The following is a 21,175-nucleotide window of genomic DNA, read 5'->3' as shown; positions in this document are numbered from 1 at the left end:
TGAATTTTCTCAAAAAATTATCAAAAATATGAAAAAAAAAATTTGTATAGCATTTTTTTGCAAGGATGTACCGGTACGTCCATGGGGGTAAAGGGATGGCTTTTGTGAAACGTACCAGTACGTCCTTTGGGGGTAAAAGGGTTAAAGAGGTTAGCCCATTCTTTTTAGAAAATGTATTGGTGCACTGAACTTTCATGAGAAATGCTTACCATGAAGAGGTAATTATACCAGTTTCATAAACAGCGGGTAAAATTCGACAAATAGATTCTCCAATGTACAGAATTTCATTTCTTAGGTGAAGCCATTCAAACTAAGTAAACTAGCTTAGTCTACCTTATCAAACACCAAAATAAGCTGTTTGTTGATATAATATAATTTCTAAGGTTCATTTAATGTAATAACATTTCTATAAACTAAAGACATTTCAATAAACTAATATAATAACCAATAACCTAATTATAGGTAGAAAAAGAAAATTAAAATAATGGTAAACTCCCTATTTTAAAGACCAATTCTGATGAACCTCAACTCATAATCCTACCATTCAATATTCACATTCAGCATGTAATGAATTAAAAGTAAACCTCCCCCTTTTTTGCCAAAGTCATTAGTAAGAGACAACAGAGGGAATAATGTCATTTTCCTTTACACATTATGTATTTCACTCCAACAGATTCATAGCCCCTTACCAAACCATATTCGGAGCTTCACAATTACCTAAGAAAAATATCTAACAAATATCAAATTCAGGTGCTATATAAAATCTGATCATAACCTAAGTATATATTATCTTAAAATCAAAGGCAACCTGGGAGAAACTATAGAATCTAAAGTCTTTATAAATAAAAAAATATCTATCAAAAACTAGTTTTAAAAAATTAACTTAATCGAATTGTATTCCTCTTCAAAAGCATATCTAACCAAGTAAAGGGAAAACCTGGTGTAATAAAAACAAACAAGATGAAGATCTAACCATATATGCATTCTTCTGTCCCCAACTATAATAAAATATCCAAAGAACAATTTACCTACATCATTACTAATTTGAACATACCTGTAAAGCAGGGACAAGTTCAGGAAATATATCAATTACGACAGAATCCGGCAACTGGAGAATGAGGATAAGAACCGACACAAGAAGCTGATCTCGGTACTGTCTGCAGCGTTGCAGCATCTCCCCAGTGTAGCTTTTTATCATGTGAACTGCAGTTACCGATCTTGGATCCTGAATAAAAAAATATGGAGGAAAGGGAAATTGATGGATAGCCAACAACAGAAAGTCAGCATATAATTTTTGTATGAATTTCTTTTTTTATACAAAGAAAATATTTTGCAACAAAAAACAATGTGCGATTCAAGGTGCTTTATGAGAATAAATTAAAAGTATTACTATACAGTACTACTAAGCTGAAAATTGGTTGATATATAGTATTAGTTGAACTATAATATTTTTCCTTTCTTTTACTTTACTCATTACAACTATGGCAGTATGACATTGCTATAAAGTCACCAATAAAGATGCTAAACGCATATTCCAACTGACCTCCTCATTACTGAAAAGGGATGAATATCTACTACACTTAAGGACAGTAGTAATAGCAGAGTAATGAGCCGAAACCAAGGGCTGCGATAACGACTTCCGCACAAAGAAGTGAAGTAGACGAGGTACGTTCTGCTCCAGGTTAATGTCGCTTTGCAAGGGTAACACCTCATCAAGTAACGCAACCAGGTTCATGTACACCTGAAATAATTAATACTGTATATAAGAGTAAATAGAAAATATTATCAGTCCTTCCGAAGACCTTCCACAAATTATGTATGGGTAAAGTACTGAACCTTACGTATACTGTACAATACACTTAAAATACTTTTAGTCTACAATCTATATTTCTTTTTCTGAATTCATTGTGAATTAACAAAACTTACATACTGTGCCTTCCATATATAATGGACTTAAAATAAATTCAGTCTACAATTTATAATCTTATTTCAGAGTTCATTGTAATTTAACAAAACATACATACTGTGCCTTCCATATATAGTGCACTTGAAATAAATTTAGTCTACAATTTATATTTATATTTCCGAATTCATTGTAAATGAACAAAACTTACATACTGTACCTTGTATATATAGTGCACTAAAAAATAAATTTAGTCTATAATTTATATTTCTGAATTCATTATAAATTAAAAAATCTTACAAAATGAATAACATAAAGGCCATCAGTGAGAAGAAGCATTATAAACATCAGGGGGGGTCACAGAAATAACTTTTTGTGCATAAATAAAGTCAATTGACATCTGGAACCCTACAAAGTTAACGATCCATAAAATATGAAACTTGTAAATTATTCAAAATAAAGTGAATCTTAAACTGTAAAATCCCTACCTGAAAATCTTTGGGAGTCTTGGCTTTAAGACCAGAAACAGGGTCAGATGTAGCATTATCCTCATTACTTGTGTTGTCCTCCTGAATTGTAAATGAGAAGCATTAAATCAAATATTATAAACTATTTAACATACAGTAATCAAACATAGAGTATGAGATACAGTATTTTGTTCGTACTGTACTAGGAACAATTATTACATTAATCATTTATCCAGGGACTATGGTAGATTATAAAAAAACTACTGGTCAGTTTTGAGTGAAGATATGTTAAACTGTCCTTTATAAATAATAGATATATTTTTAATATGTCTATTTTCCACTACCCTATTCACAGTTTTAATGGGTGGAATACTACTGTTCCAAACACTAACCTCTTACAAATATACCATCAGAAAATATACATCCAAGATATTGAATTACTCCCTAAAAATTCTTGGTTCATTCCTACCCTTTGTCATTTCTTCCAGTTGCACCAAGTTTAGACGCAAAGAACTCGCTTGCTATGCCTTACCGGGCCCATGCAACCTTCTGAGATCTGACTGAGATAATCCTTTGATTGTGTCACTGCTGAAGGCAAGAGTTTGAGAATATGTAAAGACAACAGTTTGTTCATGTCATCCTCTGTGGTGTGTTAAGCAGCAGGGCATGGGGTCGAATACAGTTTGCATAAATTGAGGCATAGTGCAATGGTTCAAGTCTGTGCATAGAGATCTTATAACCATCAGACACTAAGATCAAAGTGTAAAAGTCACAGTCTTCAAAGTGGTAATCAGGGGTGCTCAAAGTTCTTTGCATACCCATAAATGGTCTTTCATAGTTCTTTCCCTTACGCCCCAGTTCATCACCAAGACTCGTCCTTTGGAGAGTGGAAGACAGCTGATGTCCTTTGCAGGTTCTGCTCTACCATCCTCTTTAATGGGATGTACTTCAATATGCCATTACCAAAATAAGGTATTAATTTTAGATGACTTGAGAATGGCAAAAAGGTTCCTGTCTCCTGCATACAGGTAGGGTTTAAAGCACACAAGACATGTGCTATTTCACCTTGTCTGGCCTTTAAATGTTATTTGGCGCTTTCTGCCATGCTTCAACACATTGAGCAACATTGAATGTATTCCCTTTGGGGCTATTGGACATATTTTACATCCAGTTATTACCAATTTTCCTTTCGTTAATTATGTATAAAAATCTTACAAAATATGTAAAACTACAGATCTATGAAAATAAAATTTACTAAGCTATATAATAATGTGTCAAGTCCTATCATTCATAGCTTCTGTGGTAAAATTAGGTAAGCAAAAAGACAAAAAAAAAAAAAAAAAAGGCTTTCGGCTTGAATGCCACAACAATTAGCAAGGGGTTTGCACTGAAATGGTAAACTAGTATTTACTGCTACCATGATACCTTCTCTGAGTTTAATCTTCAGGACAGAACTTATATATTCTTTTATGTCTTTTGTTGGAGCCAATAGTAATAGCAAGTCATATCTACAAGTTTGAGAGGAATCTCATTGCATCTACTTCATCGATATCCACATCATAGTTGTCGTACCCTCGTTAACTTAGTATCTGACTTGTTAAACCTACGGTGCTCAGGACTACTCTGCCGGTGACTAATGTATCTTATTGTAGGTTAGTGCAAGGAACAATATTACTAAAATCCAAGAAGGCAGGGAATATTCTGCAAACTATGGAAAGTTTATTCATCTTCCTGAAAGAGAAGGTTTCATGCGCTAATTGTCTTCCTTTCTTCTTCTGGGTCTCCTTGCCTGAAATCTTTATTCAACCTAAATATTGTAACTATTCAGGAATTCAATGATTTAACAGCCTTGTATGAACAAAAGGTATTTTCATAATATCAATTCATATTTTTCATATGGTACCATGAATCCCCTCCCTGTTAGGAAACAAATCCACAATTACTTGTATATCATTTTCACAGATGAATAACTGAAATAAACTGATTCATAATTTTTAGAAACCTCATTACTGCACAGCAGCAAAAATCTAAAAAATATTAAACAAGGGATCTGTTACTTCAAGATCTAATGAGAAAACAATATGCAAATAAAACCAAAAAAAAATTCACAGCAAGCAGTAAGTTGTCAAAACAAAGCCAGAGAGAATTAGGGGCAATGTTTTCTTTCAATGTGGTTAAGGAAATCCATCGTCAGCTGCTTCTAACTGGGATGCAGATGGATCTGGGGGAGAATGTTATGGGAAGCAGATGGATCTGGGAAGAAAGTTATGGGAAGCAGATGGATCTGGGGAAGAAAGTTATGGGAAGCAGATGGATCTGGGGAAGAAAGTTATGGGAAGCAGATGAATCTGGGGAAGAAAGTTATGAGAAAGAATGTTATGGGAAGCAGATGGATCTGGGGAAGAAAGTTATGGGAAAGAATGTTACGGGAAGCAGATGGATCTGGGGAAGAAAGTTATGGGAAGCAGATGGATCTGGGGAAGAAAGTTATGGGAAGCAGATGGATCTGGGGAAGAAAGTTATGGGAAGCAGATGGATCTGGGGAAGAAAGTTATGGGAAGCAGATGGATCTGGGGAAGAAAGTTATGAGAAAGAATGTTATGGGAAGCAGATGGATCTGGGGAAGAAAGTTATGGGAAAGAATGTTACGGGAAGCAGATGGATCTGGGGAAGAAAGTTATGGGAAGCAGATGGATCTGGGGAAGAAAGTTATGAGAAAGAATGTTATGGGAAGCAGATGGATCTGGGGGAGAATGTTATGGGAAGCAGATGGATCTGGGAAGAAAGTTATGGGAAGCAGATGGATCTGGGAAGAAAGTTATGGGAAGCAGATGGATCTGGGGAAGAAAGTTATGAGAAAGAATGTTATGGGAAGCAGATGGATCTGGGGGAGAATGTTATGGGAAGCAGATGGATCTGGGAAGAAAGTTATGGGAAGCAGATGGATCTGGGAAGAAAGTTATGGGAAGCAGATGGATCTGGGGAAGAAAGTTATGAGAAAGAATGTTATGGGAAGCAGATGGATCTGGGGAAGAAAGTTATGGGAAAGAATGTTACGGGAAGCAGATGGATCTGGGGAAGAAAGTTATGGGAAGCAGATGGATCTGGGGAAGAAAGTTATGAGAAAGAATGTTATGGGAAGCAGATGGATCTGGGGGAGAATGTTATGGGAAGCAGATGGATCTGGGAAGAAAGTTATGGGAAGCAGATGGATCTGGGGAAGAAAGTTATGGGAAGCAGATGGATCTGGGGAAGAAAGTTATGGGAAGCAGATGAATCTGGGGAAGAAAGTTATGAGAAAGAATGTTATGGGAAGCAGATGGATCTGGGGAAGAAAGTTATGGGAAAGAATGTTACGGGAAGCAGATGGATCTGGGGAAGAAAGTTATGGGAAGCAGATGGATCTGGGGAAGAAAGTTATGGGAAGCAGATGGATCTGGGGAAGAAAGTTATGGGAAGCAGATGGATCTGGGGAAGAAAGTTATGGGAAGCAGATGGATCTGGGGAAGAAAGTTATGAGAAAGAATGTTATGGGAAGCAGATGGATCTGGGGAAGAAAGTTATGGGAAAGAATGTTACGGGAAGCAGATGGATCTGGGGAAGAAAGTTATGGGAAGCAGATGGATCTGGGGGAGAATGTTATGGGAAGCAGATGGATCTGGGAAGAAAGTTATGGGAAGCAGATGGATCTGGGGAAGAAAGTTATGGGAAAGAATGTTACGGGAAGCAGATGGATCTGGGGAAGAAAGTTATGGGAAGCAGATGGATCTGGGGGAGAATGTTATGGGAAGCAGATGGATCTGGGAAGAAAGTTATGGGAAGCAGATGGATCTGGGGAAGAAAGTTATGGGAAGCAGATGGATCTGGGGAAGAAAGTTATGGGAAGCAGATGAATCTGGGGAAGAAAGTTATGAGAAAGAATGTTATGGGAAGCAGATGGATCTGGGGAAGAAAGTTATGGGAAAGAATGTTACGGGAAGCAGATGGATCTGGGGAAGAAAGTTATGGGAAGCAGATGAATCTGGGGAAGAAAGTTATGAGAAAGAATGTTATGGGAAGCAGATGGATCTGGGGAAGAAAGTTATGGGAAAGAATGTTACGGAAGCAGATGGATCTGGGGAAGAAAGTTATGGGAAGCAGATGGATCTGGGGAAGAAAGTTATGGGAAGCAGATGGATCTGGGGAAGAAAGTTATGAGAAAGAATGTTATGGGAAGCAGATGGATCTGGGGAAGAAAGTTATGGGAAGCAGATGGATCTGGGGAAGAAAGTTAGTTATGGGAAGCAGATGGATCTGGGGAAGAAAGTTATGGGAAGCAGATGGATCTGGGGAAGAAAGTTATGGGAAAGAATGTTACGGGAAGCAGATGGATCTGGGGAAGAAAGTTATGGGAAGCAGATGGATCTGGGGAAGAAAGTTATGGGAAAGAATGTTACGGGAAGCAGATGGATCTGGGGAAGAAAGTTATGGGAAGCAGATGGATCTGGGGGAGAATGTTATGGGAAGCAGATGGATCTGGGAAGAAAGTTATGGGAAGCAGATGGATCTGGGGAAGAAAGTTATGGGAAAGAATGTTACGGGAAGCAGATGGATCTGGGGAAGAAAGTTATGGGAAGCAGATGGATCTGGGGGAGAATGTTATGGGAAGCAGATGGATCTGGGAAGAAAGTTATGGGAAGCAGATGGATCTGGGGAAGAAAGTTATGGGAAGCAGATGGATCTGGGGAAGAAAGTTATGGGAAGCAGATGAATCTGGGGAAGAAAGTTATGAGAAAGAATGTTATGGGAAGCAGATGGATCTGGGGAAGAAAGTTATGGGAAAGAATGTTACGGGAAGCAGATGGATCTGGGGAAGAAAGTTATGGGAAGCAGATGAATCTGGGGAAGAAAGTTATGAGAAAGAATGTTATGGGAAGCAGATGGATCTGGGGAAGAAAGTTATGGGAAAGAATGTTACGGGAAGCAGATGGATCTGGGGAAGAAAGTTATGGGAAGCAGATGGATCTGGGGAAGAAAGTTATGGGAAAGAATGTTACGGGAAGCAGATGGATCTGGGGAAGAAAGTTATGGGAAGCAGATGGATCTGGGGAAGAAAGTTATGGGAAACAGATGAATCTGGGGAAGAAAGTTATGAGAAAGAATGTTATGGGAAGCAGATGGATCTGGGGAAGAAAGTTATGGGAAAGAATGTTACGGGAAGCAGATGGATCTGGGGAAGAAAGTTATGGGAAGCAGATGGATCTGGGGAAGAAAGTTATGGGAAGCAGATGGATCTGGGGAAGAAAGTTATGGGAAGCAGATGGATCTGGGGAAGAAAGTTATGAGAAAGAATGTTATGGGAAGCAGATGGATCTGGGGAAGAAAGTTATGGGAAAGAATGTTACGGGAAGCAGATGGATCTGGGGAAGAAAGTTATGGGAAGCAGATGGATCTGGGGGAGAATGTTATGGGAAGCAGATGGATCTGGGAAGAAAGTTATGGGAAGCAGATGGATCTGGGGAAGAAAGTTATGGGAAAGAATGTTACGGGAAGCAGATGGATCTGGGGAAGAAAGTTATGGGAAGCAGATGGATCTGGGGGAGAATGTTATGGGAAGCAGATGGATCTGGGAAGAAAGTTATGGGAAGCAGATGGATCTGGGGAAGAAAGTTATGGGAAGCAGATGGATCTGGGGAAGAAAGTTATGGGAAGCAGATGAATCTGGGGAAGAGTTATGAGAAAGAATGTTATGGGAAGCAGATGGATCTGGGGAAGAAAGTTATGGGAAAGAATGTTACGGGAAGCAGATGGATCTGGGGAAGAAAGTTATGGGAAGCAGATGGATCTGGGGGAGAATGTTATGGGAAGCAGATGGATCTGGGAAGAAAGTTATGGGAAGCAGATGGATCTGGGGAAGAAAGTTATGGGAAGCAGATGGATCTGGGGAAGAAAGTTATGGGAAAGAATGTTACGGGAAGCAGATGGATCTGGGGAAGAAAGTTATGGGAAGCAGATGGATCTGGGGGAGAATGTTATGGGAAGCAGATGGATCTGGGAAGAAAGTTATGGGAAGCAGATGGATCTGGGGAAGAAAGTTATGGGAAGCAGATGGATCTGGGGAAGAAAGTTATGGGAAAGAATGTTACGGGAAGCAGATGGATCTGGGGAAGAAAGTTATGGGAAGCAGATGGATCTGGGGGAGAATGTTATGGGAAGCAGATGGATCTGGGAAGAAAGTTATGGGAAGCAGATGGATCTGGGGAAGAAAGTTATGGGAAGCAGATGGATCTGGGGAAGAAAGTTATGGGAAGCAGATGAATCTGGGGAAGAAAGTTATGAGAAAGAATGTTATGGGAAGCAGATGGATCTGGGGAAGAAAGTTATGGGAAAGAATGTTACGGGAAGCAGATGGATCTGGGGAAGAAAGTTATGGGAAGCAGATGGATCTGGGGAAGAAAGTTATGGGAAGCAGATGGATCTGGGGAAGAAAGTTATGGGAAGCAGATGGATCTGGGGAAGAAAGTTATGGGAAGCAGATGGATCTGGGGAAGAAAGTTATGAGAAAGAATGTTATGGGAAGCAGATGGATCTGGGGAAGAAAGTTATGGGAAAGAATGTTACGGGAAGCAGATGGATCTGGGGAAGAAAGTTATGGGAAGCAGATGGATCTGGGGGAGAATGTTATGGGAAGCAGATGGATCTGGGGAAGAAAGTTATGGGAAGCAGATGGATCTGGGGAAGAAAGTTATGGGAAGCAGATGGATCTGGGGAAGAAAGTTATGGGAAGCAGATGGATCTGGGGAAGAAAGTTATGAGAAAGAATGTTATGGGAAGCAGATGGATCTGGCGAAGAAAGTTATGGGAAAGAATGTTACGGGAAGCAGATGGATCTGGGGAAGAAAGTTATGGGAAGCAGATGGATCTGGGGAAGAATGTTATGGGAAGCAGATGGATCTGGGGAAGTTATGGGAAGCAGATGGATCTGGGGAAGAAAGTTATGGGAAGCAGATGGATCTGGGGAAGAAAGTTATGAGAAAGAATGTTATGGGAAGCAGATGGATCTGGGGAAGAAAGTTATGGGAAAGAATGTTACGGGATGCAGATGGATCTGGGGGAGAATGTTATGGGAAGCAGATGGATCTGGGGAAGAAAGTTATGGGAAGCAGATGGATCTGGGGAAGAAAGTTATGGGAAGCAGATGAATCTGGGGAAGAAAGTTATGAGAAAGAATGTTATGGGAAGCAGATGGATCTGGGGAAGAAAGTTATGGGAAAGAATGTTACGGGAAGCAGATGGATCTGGGGAAGAAAGTTATGGGAAGCAGATGGATCTGGGGAAGAAAGTTATGGGAAAGAATGTTACGGGAAGCAGATGGATCTGGGGAAGAAAGTTATGGGAAGCAGATGGATCTGGGGGAGAATGTTATGGGAAGCAGATGGATCTGGGGAAGAAAGTTATGGGAAGCAGATGGATCTGGGGAAGAAAGTTATGGGAAGCAGATGGATCTGGGGAAGAAAGTTATGAGAAAGAATGTTATGGGAAGCAGATGGATCTGGGGAAGAAAGTTATGGGAAAGAATGTTACGGGAAGCAGATGGATCTGGGGAAGAAAGTTATGGGAAGCAGATGGATCTGGGGAAGAAAGTTATGGGAAGCAGATGGATCTGGGGAAGAAAGTTATGGGAAGCAGATGGATCTGGGGAAGAAAGTTATGGGAAGCAGATGGATCTGGGGAAGAAAGTTATGAGAAAGAATGTTATGGGAAGCAGATGGATCTGGGGAAGAAAGTTATGGGAAGCAGATGGATCTGGGGGAGAATGTTATGGGAAGCAGATGGATCTGGGGAAGAAAGTTATGGGAAGCAGATGGATCTGGGGGAGAATGTTATGGGAAGCAGATGGATCTGGGGAAGAAAGTTATGGGAAGCAGATGGATCTGGGGAAGAAAGTTATGGGAAGCAGATGGATCTGGGGAAGAAAGTTATGGGAAGCAGATGGATCTGGGGAAGAAAGTTATGAGAAAGAATGTTATGGGAAGCAGATGGATCTGGGGAAGAAAGTTATGGGAAAGAATGTTACGGGAAGCAGATGGATCTGGGGAAGAAAGTTATGGGAAGCAGATGGATCTGGGGAAGAATGTTATGGGAAGCAGATGGATCTGGGGAAGAAAGTTATGGGAAGCAGATGGATCTGGGGAAGAAAGTTATGGGAAGCAGATGGATCTGGGGAAGAAAGTTATGAGAAAGAATGTTATGGGAAGCAGATGGATCTGGGGAAGAAAGTTATGGGAAAGAATGTTACGGGATGCAGATGGATCTGGGGGAGAATGTTATGGGAAGCAGATGGATCTGGGGAAGAAAGTTATGGGAAGCAGATGGATCTGGGGAAGAAAGTTATGGGAAGCAGATGAATCTGGGGAAGAAAGTTATGAGAAAGAATGTTATGGGAAGCAGATGGATCTGGGGAAGAAAGTTATGGGAAAGAATGTTACGGGAAGCAGATGGATCTGGGGAAGAAAGTTATGGGAAGCAGATGGATCTGGGGAAGAAAGTTATGGGAAAGAATGTTACGGGAAGCAGATGGATCTGGGGAAGAAAGTTATGGGAAGCAGATGGATCTGGGGGAGAATGTTATGGGAAGCAGATGGATCTGAGGAAGAAAGTTATGGGAAGCAGATGGATCTGGGGAAGAAAGTTATGGGAAGCAGATGGATCTGGGGAAGAAAGTTATGAGAAAGAATGTTATGGGAAGCAGATGGATCTGGGGAAGAAAGTTATGGGAAAGAATGTTACGGGAAGCAGATGGATCTGGGGAAGAAAGTTATGGGAAGCAGATGGATCTGGGGAAGAAAGTTATGGGAAGCAGATGGATCTGGGGAAGAAAGTTATGGGAAGCAGATGGATCTGGGGAAGAAAGTTATGGGAAGCAGATGGATCTGGGGAAGAAAGTTATGAGAAAGAATGTTATGGGAAGCAGATGGATCTGGGGAAGAAAGTTATGGGAAGCAGATGGATCTGGGGAAGAAAGTTATGGGAAGCAGATGGATCTGGGGAAGAAAGTTATGAGAAAGAATGTTATGGGAAGCAGATGGATCTGGGGAAGAAAGTTATGGGAAAGAATGTTACGGGAAGCAGATGGATCTGGGGAATAATGTTATGGGAAGCAGATGGATCTGGGGAAGAAAGTTATGGGAAGCAGATGGATCTGGGGAAGAAAGTTATGGGAAGCAGATGGATCTGGGGAAGAATGTTATGGGAAGCAGATGGATCTGGGGAAGAAAGTTATGGGAAGCAGATGGATCTGGGGAAGAAAGTTATTGGAAGCAGATGGATCTGGGGAAGAAAGTTATATCAAGAGAGTAAATCTTAATACACTGCATTAATCTTTACAGTACAGAAAACTCTCGCTCCAAACGACAGGTAAGGGTTATGGAAATTTAGCAATAACATATACCTACCGATTTCTCTTCATCGCCTTTAAAAGTTTCCAGATTCAATTTATCAGTTATTTCTAAAACACACAGTATAAAGTTTGAATACATGATGGAGCTTATTTCGGTTTTGACAGGCGCTGGCATATCTGAAAAATAAAAAATGAAAACTTTGATTTAACACAGAATGAAGAAAAGAAAATCCTTATCTTCAGAGTTTTTACTCCAATAATCATGAAAACTCCTACACATTCTTTAAATGTATACATCTGAAGCAAATATCCACAACATACTTGACACGTAAATTTGAAAAAGATGAACTAACGCTACATCACAGCTATTTGTAAAAGGAAATGATAACAGACAGATTCTATGCAATATAAAAGGAGCATAAAGTTTTATGCCAGCAGGGACAGTAATTTCAAAATCTATAACACATGCTTAAGTTAAACTAGTAATGATCTTCTTAAGGATGAAAGGGAGAGATAACAGTTACATGTGATATGCTAACACATAACTTCAGTTCTTGAAAAGCTATTGCCTAGTAAACATCAGGCAATACATGTTTCTTATCAATTTGTTTCTTATCATTATTCCTTAGGTTAACCCAAAGGTCTTGTATTGGGAGATATTATCTCTTAGAGTCTTGTGTGACAGACTGACAGGTAAATTCCATTTATGTGCTATCAGAATAAAAATAAAACAATATGAAACAACATGGCTCCCAGACAAGATTTCATAGGTGCTAAAAACTATGCTGCTGTCTTTGTACATTACAATAATTTAATAAAGGAACCTAGATTTATGTCTACTTTAGGCACCAGAGCCTTTAAATATGCGGCCCCGAGACTATATAACAAGCTCCCACGAAACATTCAAATGATTGATGACATTAAGGCTTTCAAGAGGAAACTGAAGACTTTCTTATTTCATAAGTCCTTTGACAGTGACAATTTAAAAGTAAATGAACAATACGCGATATGAAACGTAAAATACTCTGAACGAACAAGGTAAAACAACAATGGAGGTCCTGTAGAGAGCAGGGTTTCCCCGCTGTATGGGACTGGAAAAGCAGCCAATAAAGTAAAGTAAGTAAATAACAACTCACCTTTAACATTAATATTTGTTACTTTTTCTGGTATCAAGAAAGCCTTCCACACAGGCAAAAATGTCTTGTACGTCACTATTTCGTTCTTCAAGCCTTTCCACTTTTCACCTCCTCCAACCATTCCACCGACCTGATCCACGGTTGTGTCAACGTCCGGCTCATGTGAACAGGTGACGAGGATGAATCTATAAACTGATATTTTGTGAAATTAGGATAAATGTTTTAATTCATGTAAAATAAGCTATTTATAAGTGGTCCAATGTAGAAATTATTTTTTAAAAAACAATTCAAAAGTAAAAAACTTGAATAGAAATATGGGTCAATTACACAAAGCCCTTCAAATGCTACTTTTTGCTCTCATTGCAAAGTTGATTAGACATTTATTTACATCTCTCTTCAAAATCATTTCAAAGCTGACTTAAAATATAAGTTTTTCTTGAAAACTAAATTTTAAAAATGAGATAACTTGCTGTCTCACCGAAGATAATTAAGTCATATTATAAGGCTATTACTGTTCAATATAGACTACACTATAGTATAAGTAAGTTGTGTTAGTTTGGAACAAGATTTTTGTTACAAATAAACCGGATGGAATGGCAACGACTTGAGACTGGTATAATACTGTACTAGTGTAATATAGCAGTGATAGTAATGTAATATGAATTCCAATGCAGTGACAGGAACGTGAAAATAATGTAGTTATTTATGGCATTATTTAACCGTACTGTACATAAACAGTGGTCAGTTGGTTAACCCTTTTACCCCCAAAGGACGTACTGGTACGTTTCACAAAAGCCATCCCTTTACCCCCATGGACGTACCGGTACGTCCTTGCAAAAAAATGTTAAAAAAACCTGTTTTTCATCTTTTTTGATAATTTTTTTGAGAAAATTCAGGCATTTTCCAAGAGAATGAGACCAACTTGACCTCTCTATGACAAAGATTAAGGCTGTTAGAGCAATTTTAAAAAAATATACTGCAAAATGTGCTGGGAAAAAAATAACCCCCTGGGCGTTAAGGGTTGGAAATTTCCAAATACCCCGGGGGTAAAAGGGTTAAGGGGGTTATGACTTAACTGACCCTGATAACCAATAATTTGCGTATTTTTGTTTACACGGTGGTATCTGTTTACCTAACAACCCAGCAAAAATTCAGGGCTACCTGTATACAGTTTCAACAAGGATAAATGTGAAAAAACTTACTAAATGAATGGAGAAAGCCTAGGAGAAATTCTGCCTTCTTGTAGACAGTGTAGAAGAGGCTGAAAACTGCCAGGAATGCAAGGTGTCTCAAAGGCTCAGGAATTAGCTGGAAGTTTTCCAACATGCTCAATGTCAATTTGAGTACACTTTCCAGCATAAAATCACTCACCTGGTATAAAAAATAAAAGCATAAAATAATCAAACTGACCCAAACTTTATTCATGAAATAATTAACTTTTACTTTAAAAAGAGAAAACTAACACAGTATTTAAAAGTGCAAAGATAGAAAAGTTACACTGTATTTATTTACATTCAACATTCATTACTGTGGATGTATCAATAACATACCAATTATGTAATTACTGGCACTCTAGATATTTTACACAACAAACTGCTTTTAAATATATTTACAGTACTTTTAAATCTGGCTCACTCAGACTTGTACCAAACTCTCATATAGGTGAAATAAATGTTAATCACACTTTATATAACTTACATATTGGACACCTGAATTCTATAGTTCCTATAAAACACCAACTTCTTATTAATACCTAATAGGACTATTCTAAATAAAAAGAAGACTCATGAAATTATTCTAATACAATTTTTCTGTTGAAACTTAAAGCAACGTTACTAATTATAGTCCATTTCTTTTAGCGATGCATATTTGCACCGACTCGCAGCGGTGCCCTTTTAGCTCGGAAAAGTGTCCTGATCGCTGATTGGTTGGACAAGATAATTCTAACCAATCAGCGATCAGGAAACTTTTCCAAGCTAAAAGGGCACCGCCGCGAGTCGGTGCAAATATGCATCGCTAAAGAAATGGACTATAGTAACAGATACAGCATATGGTCTTCCTAGATAATTTCCTGTAAAACTGTATGTAACAGATATCGTTAGGAACTACATTTGCTGACATCAGCACCTTTGTTAGGTTTTGGTGCAGTTTTTAGTTAGAATGATATAGTCTTTTCTGCACTACCCTACCACTTTCCTTTGGTTCCAATGCTCTGTACTCAAGTCTAGAATTTTCTTTTTCTGATTTTCCCTTTACAATATACAGAATAACAATTATCACAAAATCTTATCTATAATTATCCCTTCAATGAGCAGTTAAAACAAAATAAAAATATCACAATATAATAATTACCAAAATATCATACCTGAAATTAACCCTTCAATGAGCAGTTAAAATAAATAAAAAATATCACAAAATAATATAATAATTACCAAAAATCATACCTGAAATTAACCCTTCAATGAGCAGTTAACCCTTTTACCCCCAGGCTATTTGGAAATTTCCAACCCTTAACCCCCAGGGGATTATTTTTTTCCCAGCACATTTTGCAGTATATTTTTTTTTAATTGCTCTAACAGCCTTAATTTTTGTCATAGAAAGGTCAGGTTGGTCTCATTCTCTTGGAAAATGCCTGAATTTTCTCAAAAAATTATTAAAAATATGAAAAAAAAAAAATTTATAGCATTTTTTTGCAAGGACGTACCGGTACATCCATGGGGGTAAAGGGATGGCTTTTGTGAAACGTACCAGTACGTCCTTTGGGGGTAAAAGGGTTAAAATAAATAAAAGATATATAAAATCCAGTACAACACTCTTAACAGATTTAGTTGATAAATAAATATACAAAAAAGAATTAATTGCAACGCTTACCGAGACCATGTTATCAATGATAGTTGCCAAAGACTCGATGTATGATGGTAGATTAGCAAGCTTGTTTTCAAGCATCTCACTAGCCCTGGAAAAAGAGTACAATACTGTACCTTTCACTTCTTTCAGTTATGTTAACATAGAACAGTGTGGTATAATGCTACTGTATAAGAGTTTACCAAACTTATTTGAAAGAATAACACCAGTTTCAATGTTTAATATGATCCTAGATATTCATCAACTTTACAATAAAAAAATTTGTACTATTATTATTATTATCATTACTACTTGCTAAGCAAGAACCCTAGTTGGAAAAGCAGGATGCTATAAGCCCAAGGGCTCCAACAGGAAAAAAAAAAAAAGCCCAGTGAGGAAAGGAAATATGGAAAGAAATTAAGAGAAATCACAAATTTTAAAGTAATTTGTATTTTTCCTAACATACTTAGGTCTACCTAGAACTACCTTCTTAGGAGTTACTGGCTAACTCTACCTAACCGACCAGCTTTTTGTATAGTTTATCTCCCTCTTCTCGTTTTCTACGGGGTCAACCTCTGGCAGTGTGGTACATGCCCGAGGCGACCCCGGGGTCAGGCAGCGTGATACCTCTCAGGTCTACTCTCCAATAAGTTTCGTTGGAATAGGTATTACTAGATCCTGCAGGTTCTCGGGGAAGGATGGGAGGACCATAACCCGAAGGTAGTTCTAGGTAAGTATGTTAGGAAAAATACAAAATTACTTAAAAATTTGTGATTTGTTCCAACACAGTTACTTACCTAGAACTACCTTCTTAGGAGACTTACACTTTAGGAGGTGAGAGTGTCCTGCAGGAATCAGGATTCGACGGGGAGGCACGCGAGAGAGGGAACCTCTAAGGAGGTCTTGATTCTAAGACCACTTGAAAACTGCACGAAAAGTAGGGGAAAACTATCCAAAAAACTCACTTAGTGTCTAAATGTCTTACCTTTTTCAAAACCAATTTCTTGAAGGATATACCTTTCCGTGATTAAGATCTTCTCCTCCTCTTCCTGGCCCGTTCAATCCGGGGAAGAAAGAAAAAAGTGGAGGGGGGGGGGGGTAAGGTTAAGGAAGGAACTAGTGTCTCTTGGCATTAACACCCCCGGTTACCCTGTGGCTATGACCTTAGATCTCTTGAAGGGCCGACACGACCGGGCCAATAGAAAACTTGTCCAAGGATTTTCTCGTACAATCTTTTAGATAATGTTCCGTGAAGGTGGACTGTCTAGACCAGGTCCCAGCCTTCAGGATCTTACCCACAGCCATGTTCTTCTCGAAAGCCAGAGAGGTGCTCAGAGCCCTGATATCATGAGGTCTCGGTTTTCCAGGGAGAGGGGTCCCAGAAGCCTCGTAGGTTCTCTTTATCACTTGTCTCAGCCAAAAAGAGATGGAATTTTTCGAGACTGGTTTCTTCACCCGTCCTGTTGAGATGAATAAATTTTTTATTCGAGTCCTCTCCAGGTATTTTCTTATAGTTCGTATGGGACATAAGAGGAGATCCTTAGGGTTGCCGGATCGAGGGATGGCTGGCACCGAAAAACCCTCGAACCGAGGATCCCAACACGCTGGGTTCTGCGTTTTCCCCACAAAACTAGGGACGAACCTAAAGACAACTTCCCTCCACCCTTTGGAGTGTGAGACCTCGTAAGAGAGGCCGTGTAACTCGCTAACTCTTTTCGCCGAGGCCAGGGCTAAAAGAAAAGCTGTTTTAAGGGTGAGTTCTCTGTCTAAAATGTTCCTGAGAGGTTCAAAGGGCAGTTCTGACAGAACTTTGAGGACTCTTGTCCCACTGCGGAACTCGTACCTCCTGGGGGGGACATGATTGCTCAAAACTACGGATGAGCAACGAGATGTGCCTCGAGGCTCCCAAGTCAATGCCTGTAAGGAGGAAGACTTGCCCTAGGGCTGCTCGAACTCCCTTGATGGCTGGGATGGACGAACCCACGTCGTCTCTCAGGTACACCAGAAAGTCTGCAATGTCCTGGATCGACGCCCCTAAGGGCCTGATGTTTTTGGATGCACACCACTTCAGGAAGACTGCCCACTTCGCCTGGTAGACAACTGCCGAGGACCGCCGTAGATACCCAGACATCCTTGTCGCAGTTCTCGATGAGTGTCCTTCTTTCTTCAGGAGCTTCTCGATAACCTCCACGCGTGAAGGCGGTGGGATCGAGGGTTTTCGTGCCACCTGTGAAAGTGAGGCTGTCGCAGGAGGTCTGGCCTGTCCGGAAGCGGCCAAGGAGGACGAAGAGCTAATTCGTATAGGTCTGCGAACCAGTCTCTCTCCGGCCACCAGGGCGCTACTAAAGTCATCGACAGGTTGGACGACCTTCTCAGTCTGTTCAGCACTTGCCTGATTAAACTGAAGGGAGGGAAGGCGTACACATCGAGACCGTCCCAGGGATGTTGGAAGGCGTCCTCAAACGCTGCTGAGGGATCTGGGATTGGAGAACAGAACACGGGGAGTTGGGCATTCAGACGTGTGGCAAACAAGTCTATCACTGGGGAGCCCCACAGTAGGATGACTGCTCGAGCTACGTCCGGGTGTAGGGTCCACTCCGAACCTATCACCTGACCCGCCCTGCTGAGTCCGTCGGCCATCACGTTCCTCTTTCCTGGAATGAACCTTGCCGACAGTTCCAACCCTTCTTCTGTGGCCCACTCCAACAGTTCCGTGGCTAGGGCACAGAGGACCTTTGACTTCATGCCTACCTGCTTCTTTACATACGCCACTATTGTGGCGTTGTCGCACATTAACGCCACAGTGTTCCCTCGCAGTAAGTGTACGAACTGTCGACACGCCCTTAGAACTGCTATCATCTCCAGGATGTTTATAAGGAGAGACGCCTCCTCGCTGGACCACAGCCCTTTTGCTGATTTTCCCAGCAGGTGTGCTCCCCAGCCCTCCTTCGATGCGTCCGTGAACAACAGCATCTCCGGGGGGTCGGAGGCGAAGGGCATTCCCTTCTACGTGTTTGACCTGATGCTCCACCAAAGAAGGGTCTCTCTCGTCTTCGGGAGGACTGGCACTACTTTGTGGGGTTCCTTGCCTTGGACCCACGACTCCTTTAGATTACACTGTACCGGGCAGAGCCTGAGTCTCCCTTGCGGTACTAATTTTCCAGGGAAACCAGGTGACCCAGTAACTTCTGCCAGTCCTTGGCCCTCCTGGGTTGTCCCGTCAGGAAGGGTTGAAGGATACGTTCCAGATTGGCCAACCTTTCTTCTGAGGGGAAGGCCCTTACTAACTGGGTGTCCAGGACCATCCCCAAGTAAGTCATCCTGGTGCTGGGGACTAGCTGGGACTTCCCTAGGTTGACTGTGATCCCTAACACCTTGCAGAGGGCGAGCAACATATCGCCTTGCTCCTTCAGTTGTTCCCTTGAGGCAGAAAGCAGCAACCAGTCGTCCAGGTACCTGAGTAGTCGAATTCCTTTCTCGTGTGCCCACGCCAAGATTGAGGCGAACACTCTCGTGAACACTTGCGGGGCCGTCGAGAGGCCGAAGCACAGGGTCTTGAACTGCAGGACCCTGGACTCCCACTTGATCCTGAGGAACTTCCTGCTGGAGGGGTGTATAGGGATTTGAAAGTAGGCATCCTTGAGGTCGAGACACATGAGGAAATCCCCCTCCCTCAAGGCTGCGATCACTGTCTTGGGGGTATCCATCTTGAATTCCGTCTTTGAGACGAACTTGTTGAGGGCTGAGAGATCTATGACTGGCCTCCACCCTCCTGTCGATTTTTCCACCAGGAAGAGCCTGCTGAAGAAACCCGGGCCGGGGTTCTCCACTGTCTCCAAAGCTCCCTTGTTGATCATGGTCGCTACTTCCTCTTGTAGCGCCAACCTCTTCAAGGGGTCCTTTGGAACCAGCCAATCGGCCCTCTGGGCTGGGATGAGAGGGGGAGGCTCTTCCAGGAACGGGAGTCTGTAGCCTTCCTTCAGGACCGTCACCGTCCAGGGATCCGCACCGAGATCCCGCCATGCTTGCCAAAAATGTCTGAGGCATCCCCCTACTAGGGGCTCCTGCGGGAGTAGGGGGCCTCTCCTCCTACCTTCTCCTGGAGGAGCGGCCAGATCTACCTCTTCTAGCGTTACCATAGGAGGGTCTGTAGGCTGACTGAGGGCCTGCCGTGGTCCTACGGGTGGGCTGTTGCGAGGCTTGAAGCCAAGGGGCTGAAGGTAGTTCTCTTCTGGGAAGCAAGGATGTGGTCTGTGAGGAGTGAGGGACGTCCGTTGGAGCTCTTCTAAACGTGGTCTTCCTCATAGGTGGGGGCCTAGGATCCGCCTCTCTCACTTTCCTCACCCTCTCCACAGTATCCTCAACCAACTTGATGGGGAAAATGTCATTCCCCCACACGGAGGAATTTCTCAGTCTTCTTGCTTCCCTGTCAGACAACTTCCGCATTAGTTTGCTCAAAACAGTATCTCTTTTTCTCAGGACCCAGTTCGAAGCTACCGTCAGAGACTGGGACGATAAGAATTTGAAAGCCTTGCCCCCAGAACTAACAAGGTCCTGCAGCATGGCCTGATTTTCTGGAAGGGAGAGGTCGTGTGATACCTGAAACCCCACCAAAGTGCACGACCACCAATCCAACCAGGAGGACACGTAGACCAGGTCCTGAGCCATGTCCTCCATCATAGATGCTTCCGTCGGGGAAAAGCACACGGGGGCCGTGGATGCCCTGTCTTCCGAGGTTCCCTGGTTCAGCGCGGACACCGCTGCTTCCACCGCACGGGGACCGCCGCGATGCCCTTCGGAAACCCAAAAACGTTTCTGGGATTTCAGGCCCGGCAGAAGCTTGGAGGAACTCTGACTTCTGGGGGCCTCTGCTAGTCCTGCCAAGTACCCATCGACCTGTTCCATCCCCAGCTTTACGTCTTGAGCGAGAGGGAGAGACAGAGATGGCTTTTGTTGTACCGGACTGTCGATTATCCTGGACAGTCCGGAAAGTACTGCCTTTGCAGCTGAGGGCTTGGGCTCATCCAACCGGTGGTGTCTTCGGATGAGGGCCAGTACCTTACGGTAGGAGGAGATGTCGTCCGTCGAGCATTCCCCTCCTTCCACTAGGTCTTCCGTCACCAGTTCCTCCGTACGGGGGTAAGCCGTGACGGTGGGAAAAACTACACCCGACGGGCCTGCCAGTGGTACGGGCTGCCCCGTGGGGACGAAGGCATCCGTCATGGGAGTACCAACGTCCTCCGAGCCTGCCAGTGGTATGGTCTGCCCCGTGGATACAAAAGCATCCGTCATGGGAGTACCTTGTTCCACGGGGGGCTCCGTGGATGGGAGATCCATGCGGACCGACGGGCGCCCTTGGTGCTTAAGGAAGGCCTCCAAGGTGCGCGTGGTCGACGCTAAGCCTTCCTTCATACTCCTTATATCCCTCCTAAGGGAAGCAGGGGCG

At 42.0% G+C, this 21,175-nt stretch overlaps 1 protein-coding gene across 1 annotated transcript in view; it reads right to left on the bottom strand.

Moving 5' to 3' along the window:
• Positions 1–21,175, bottom strand: part of LOC137615446 (DNA-dependent protein kinase catalytic subunit-like) — a 125,538-nt gene that overhangs the window by 85,295 nt on the left and 19,068 nt on the right. Inside the window, 7 exon segments of the mRNA XM_068345324.1 lie at positions 1,055–1,225; positions 1,544–1,741; positions 2,392–2,472; positions 11,805–11,926; positions 12,886–13,077; positions 14,088–14,256; positions 15,757–15,841. Coding sequence (XP_068201425.1) covers positions 1,055–1,225; positions 1,544–1,741; positions 2,392–2,472; positions 11,805–11,926; positions 12,886–13,077; positions 14,088–14,256; positions 15,757–15,841 — 1,018 coding nt within the window.

Source organism: Palaemon carinicauda, chromosome 21 (genome assembly GCF_036898095.1).
Source record: "Palaemon carinicauda isolate YSFRI2023 chromosome 21, ASM3689809v2, whole genome shotgun sequence".
Taxonomy (NCBI): Eukaryota; Metazoa; Arthropoda; class Malacostraca; order Decapoda; family Palaemonidae; genus Palaemon; species Palaemon carinicauda.
Note: the sequence above shows the minus strand (reverse complement) of the source record. Positions and strands in the feature narration are given on the sequence as shown.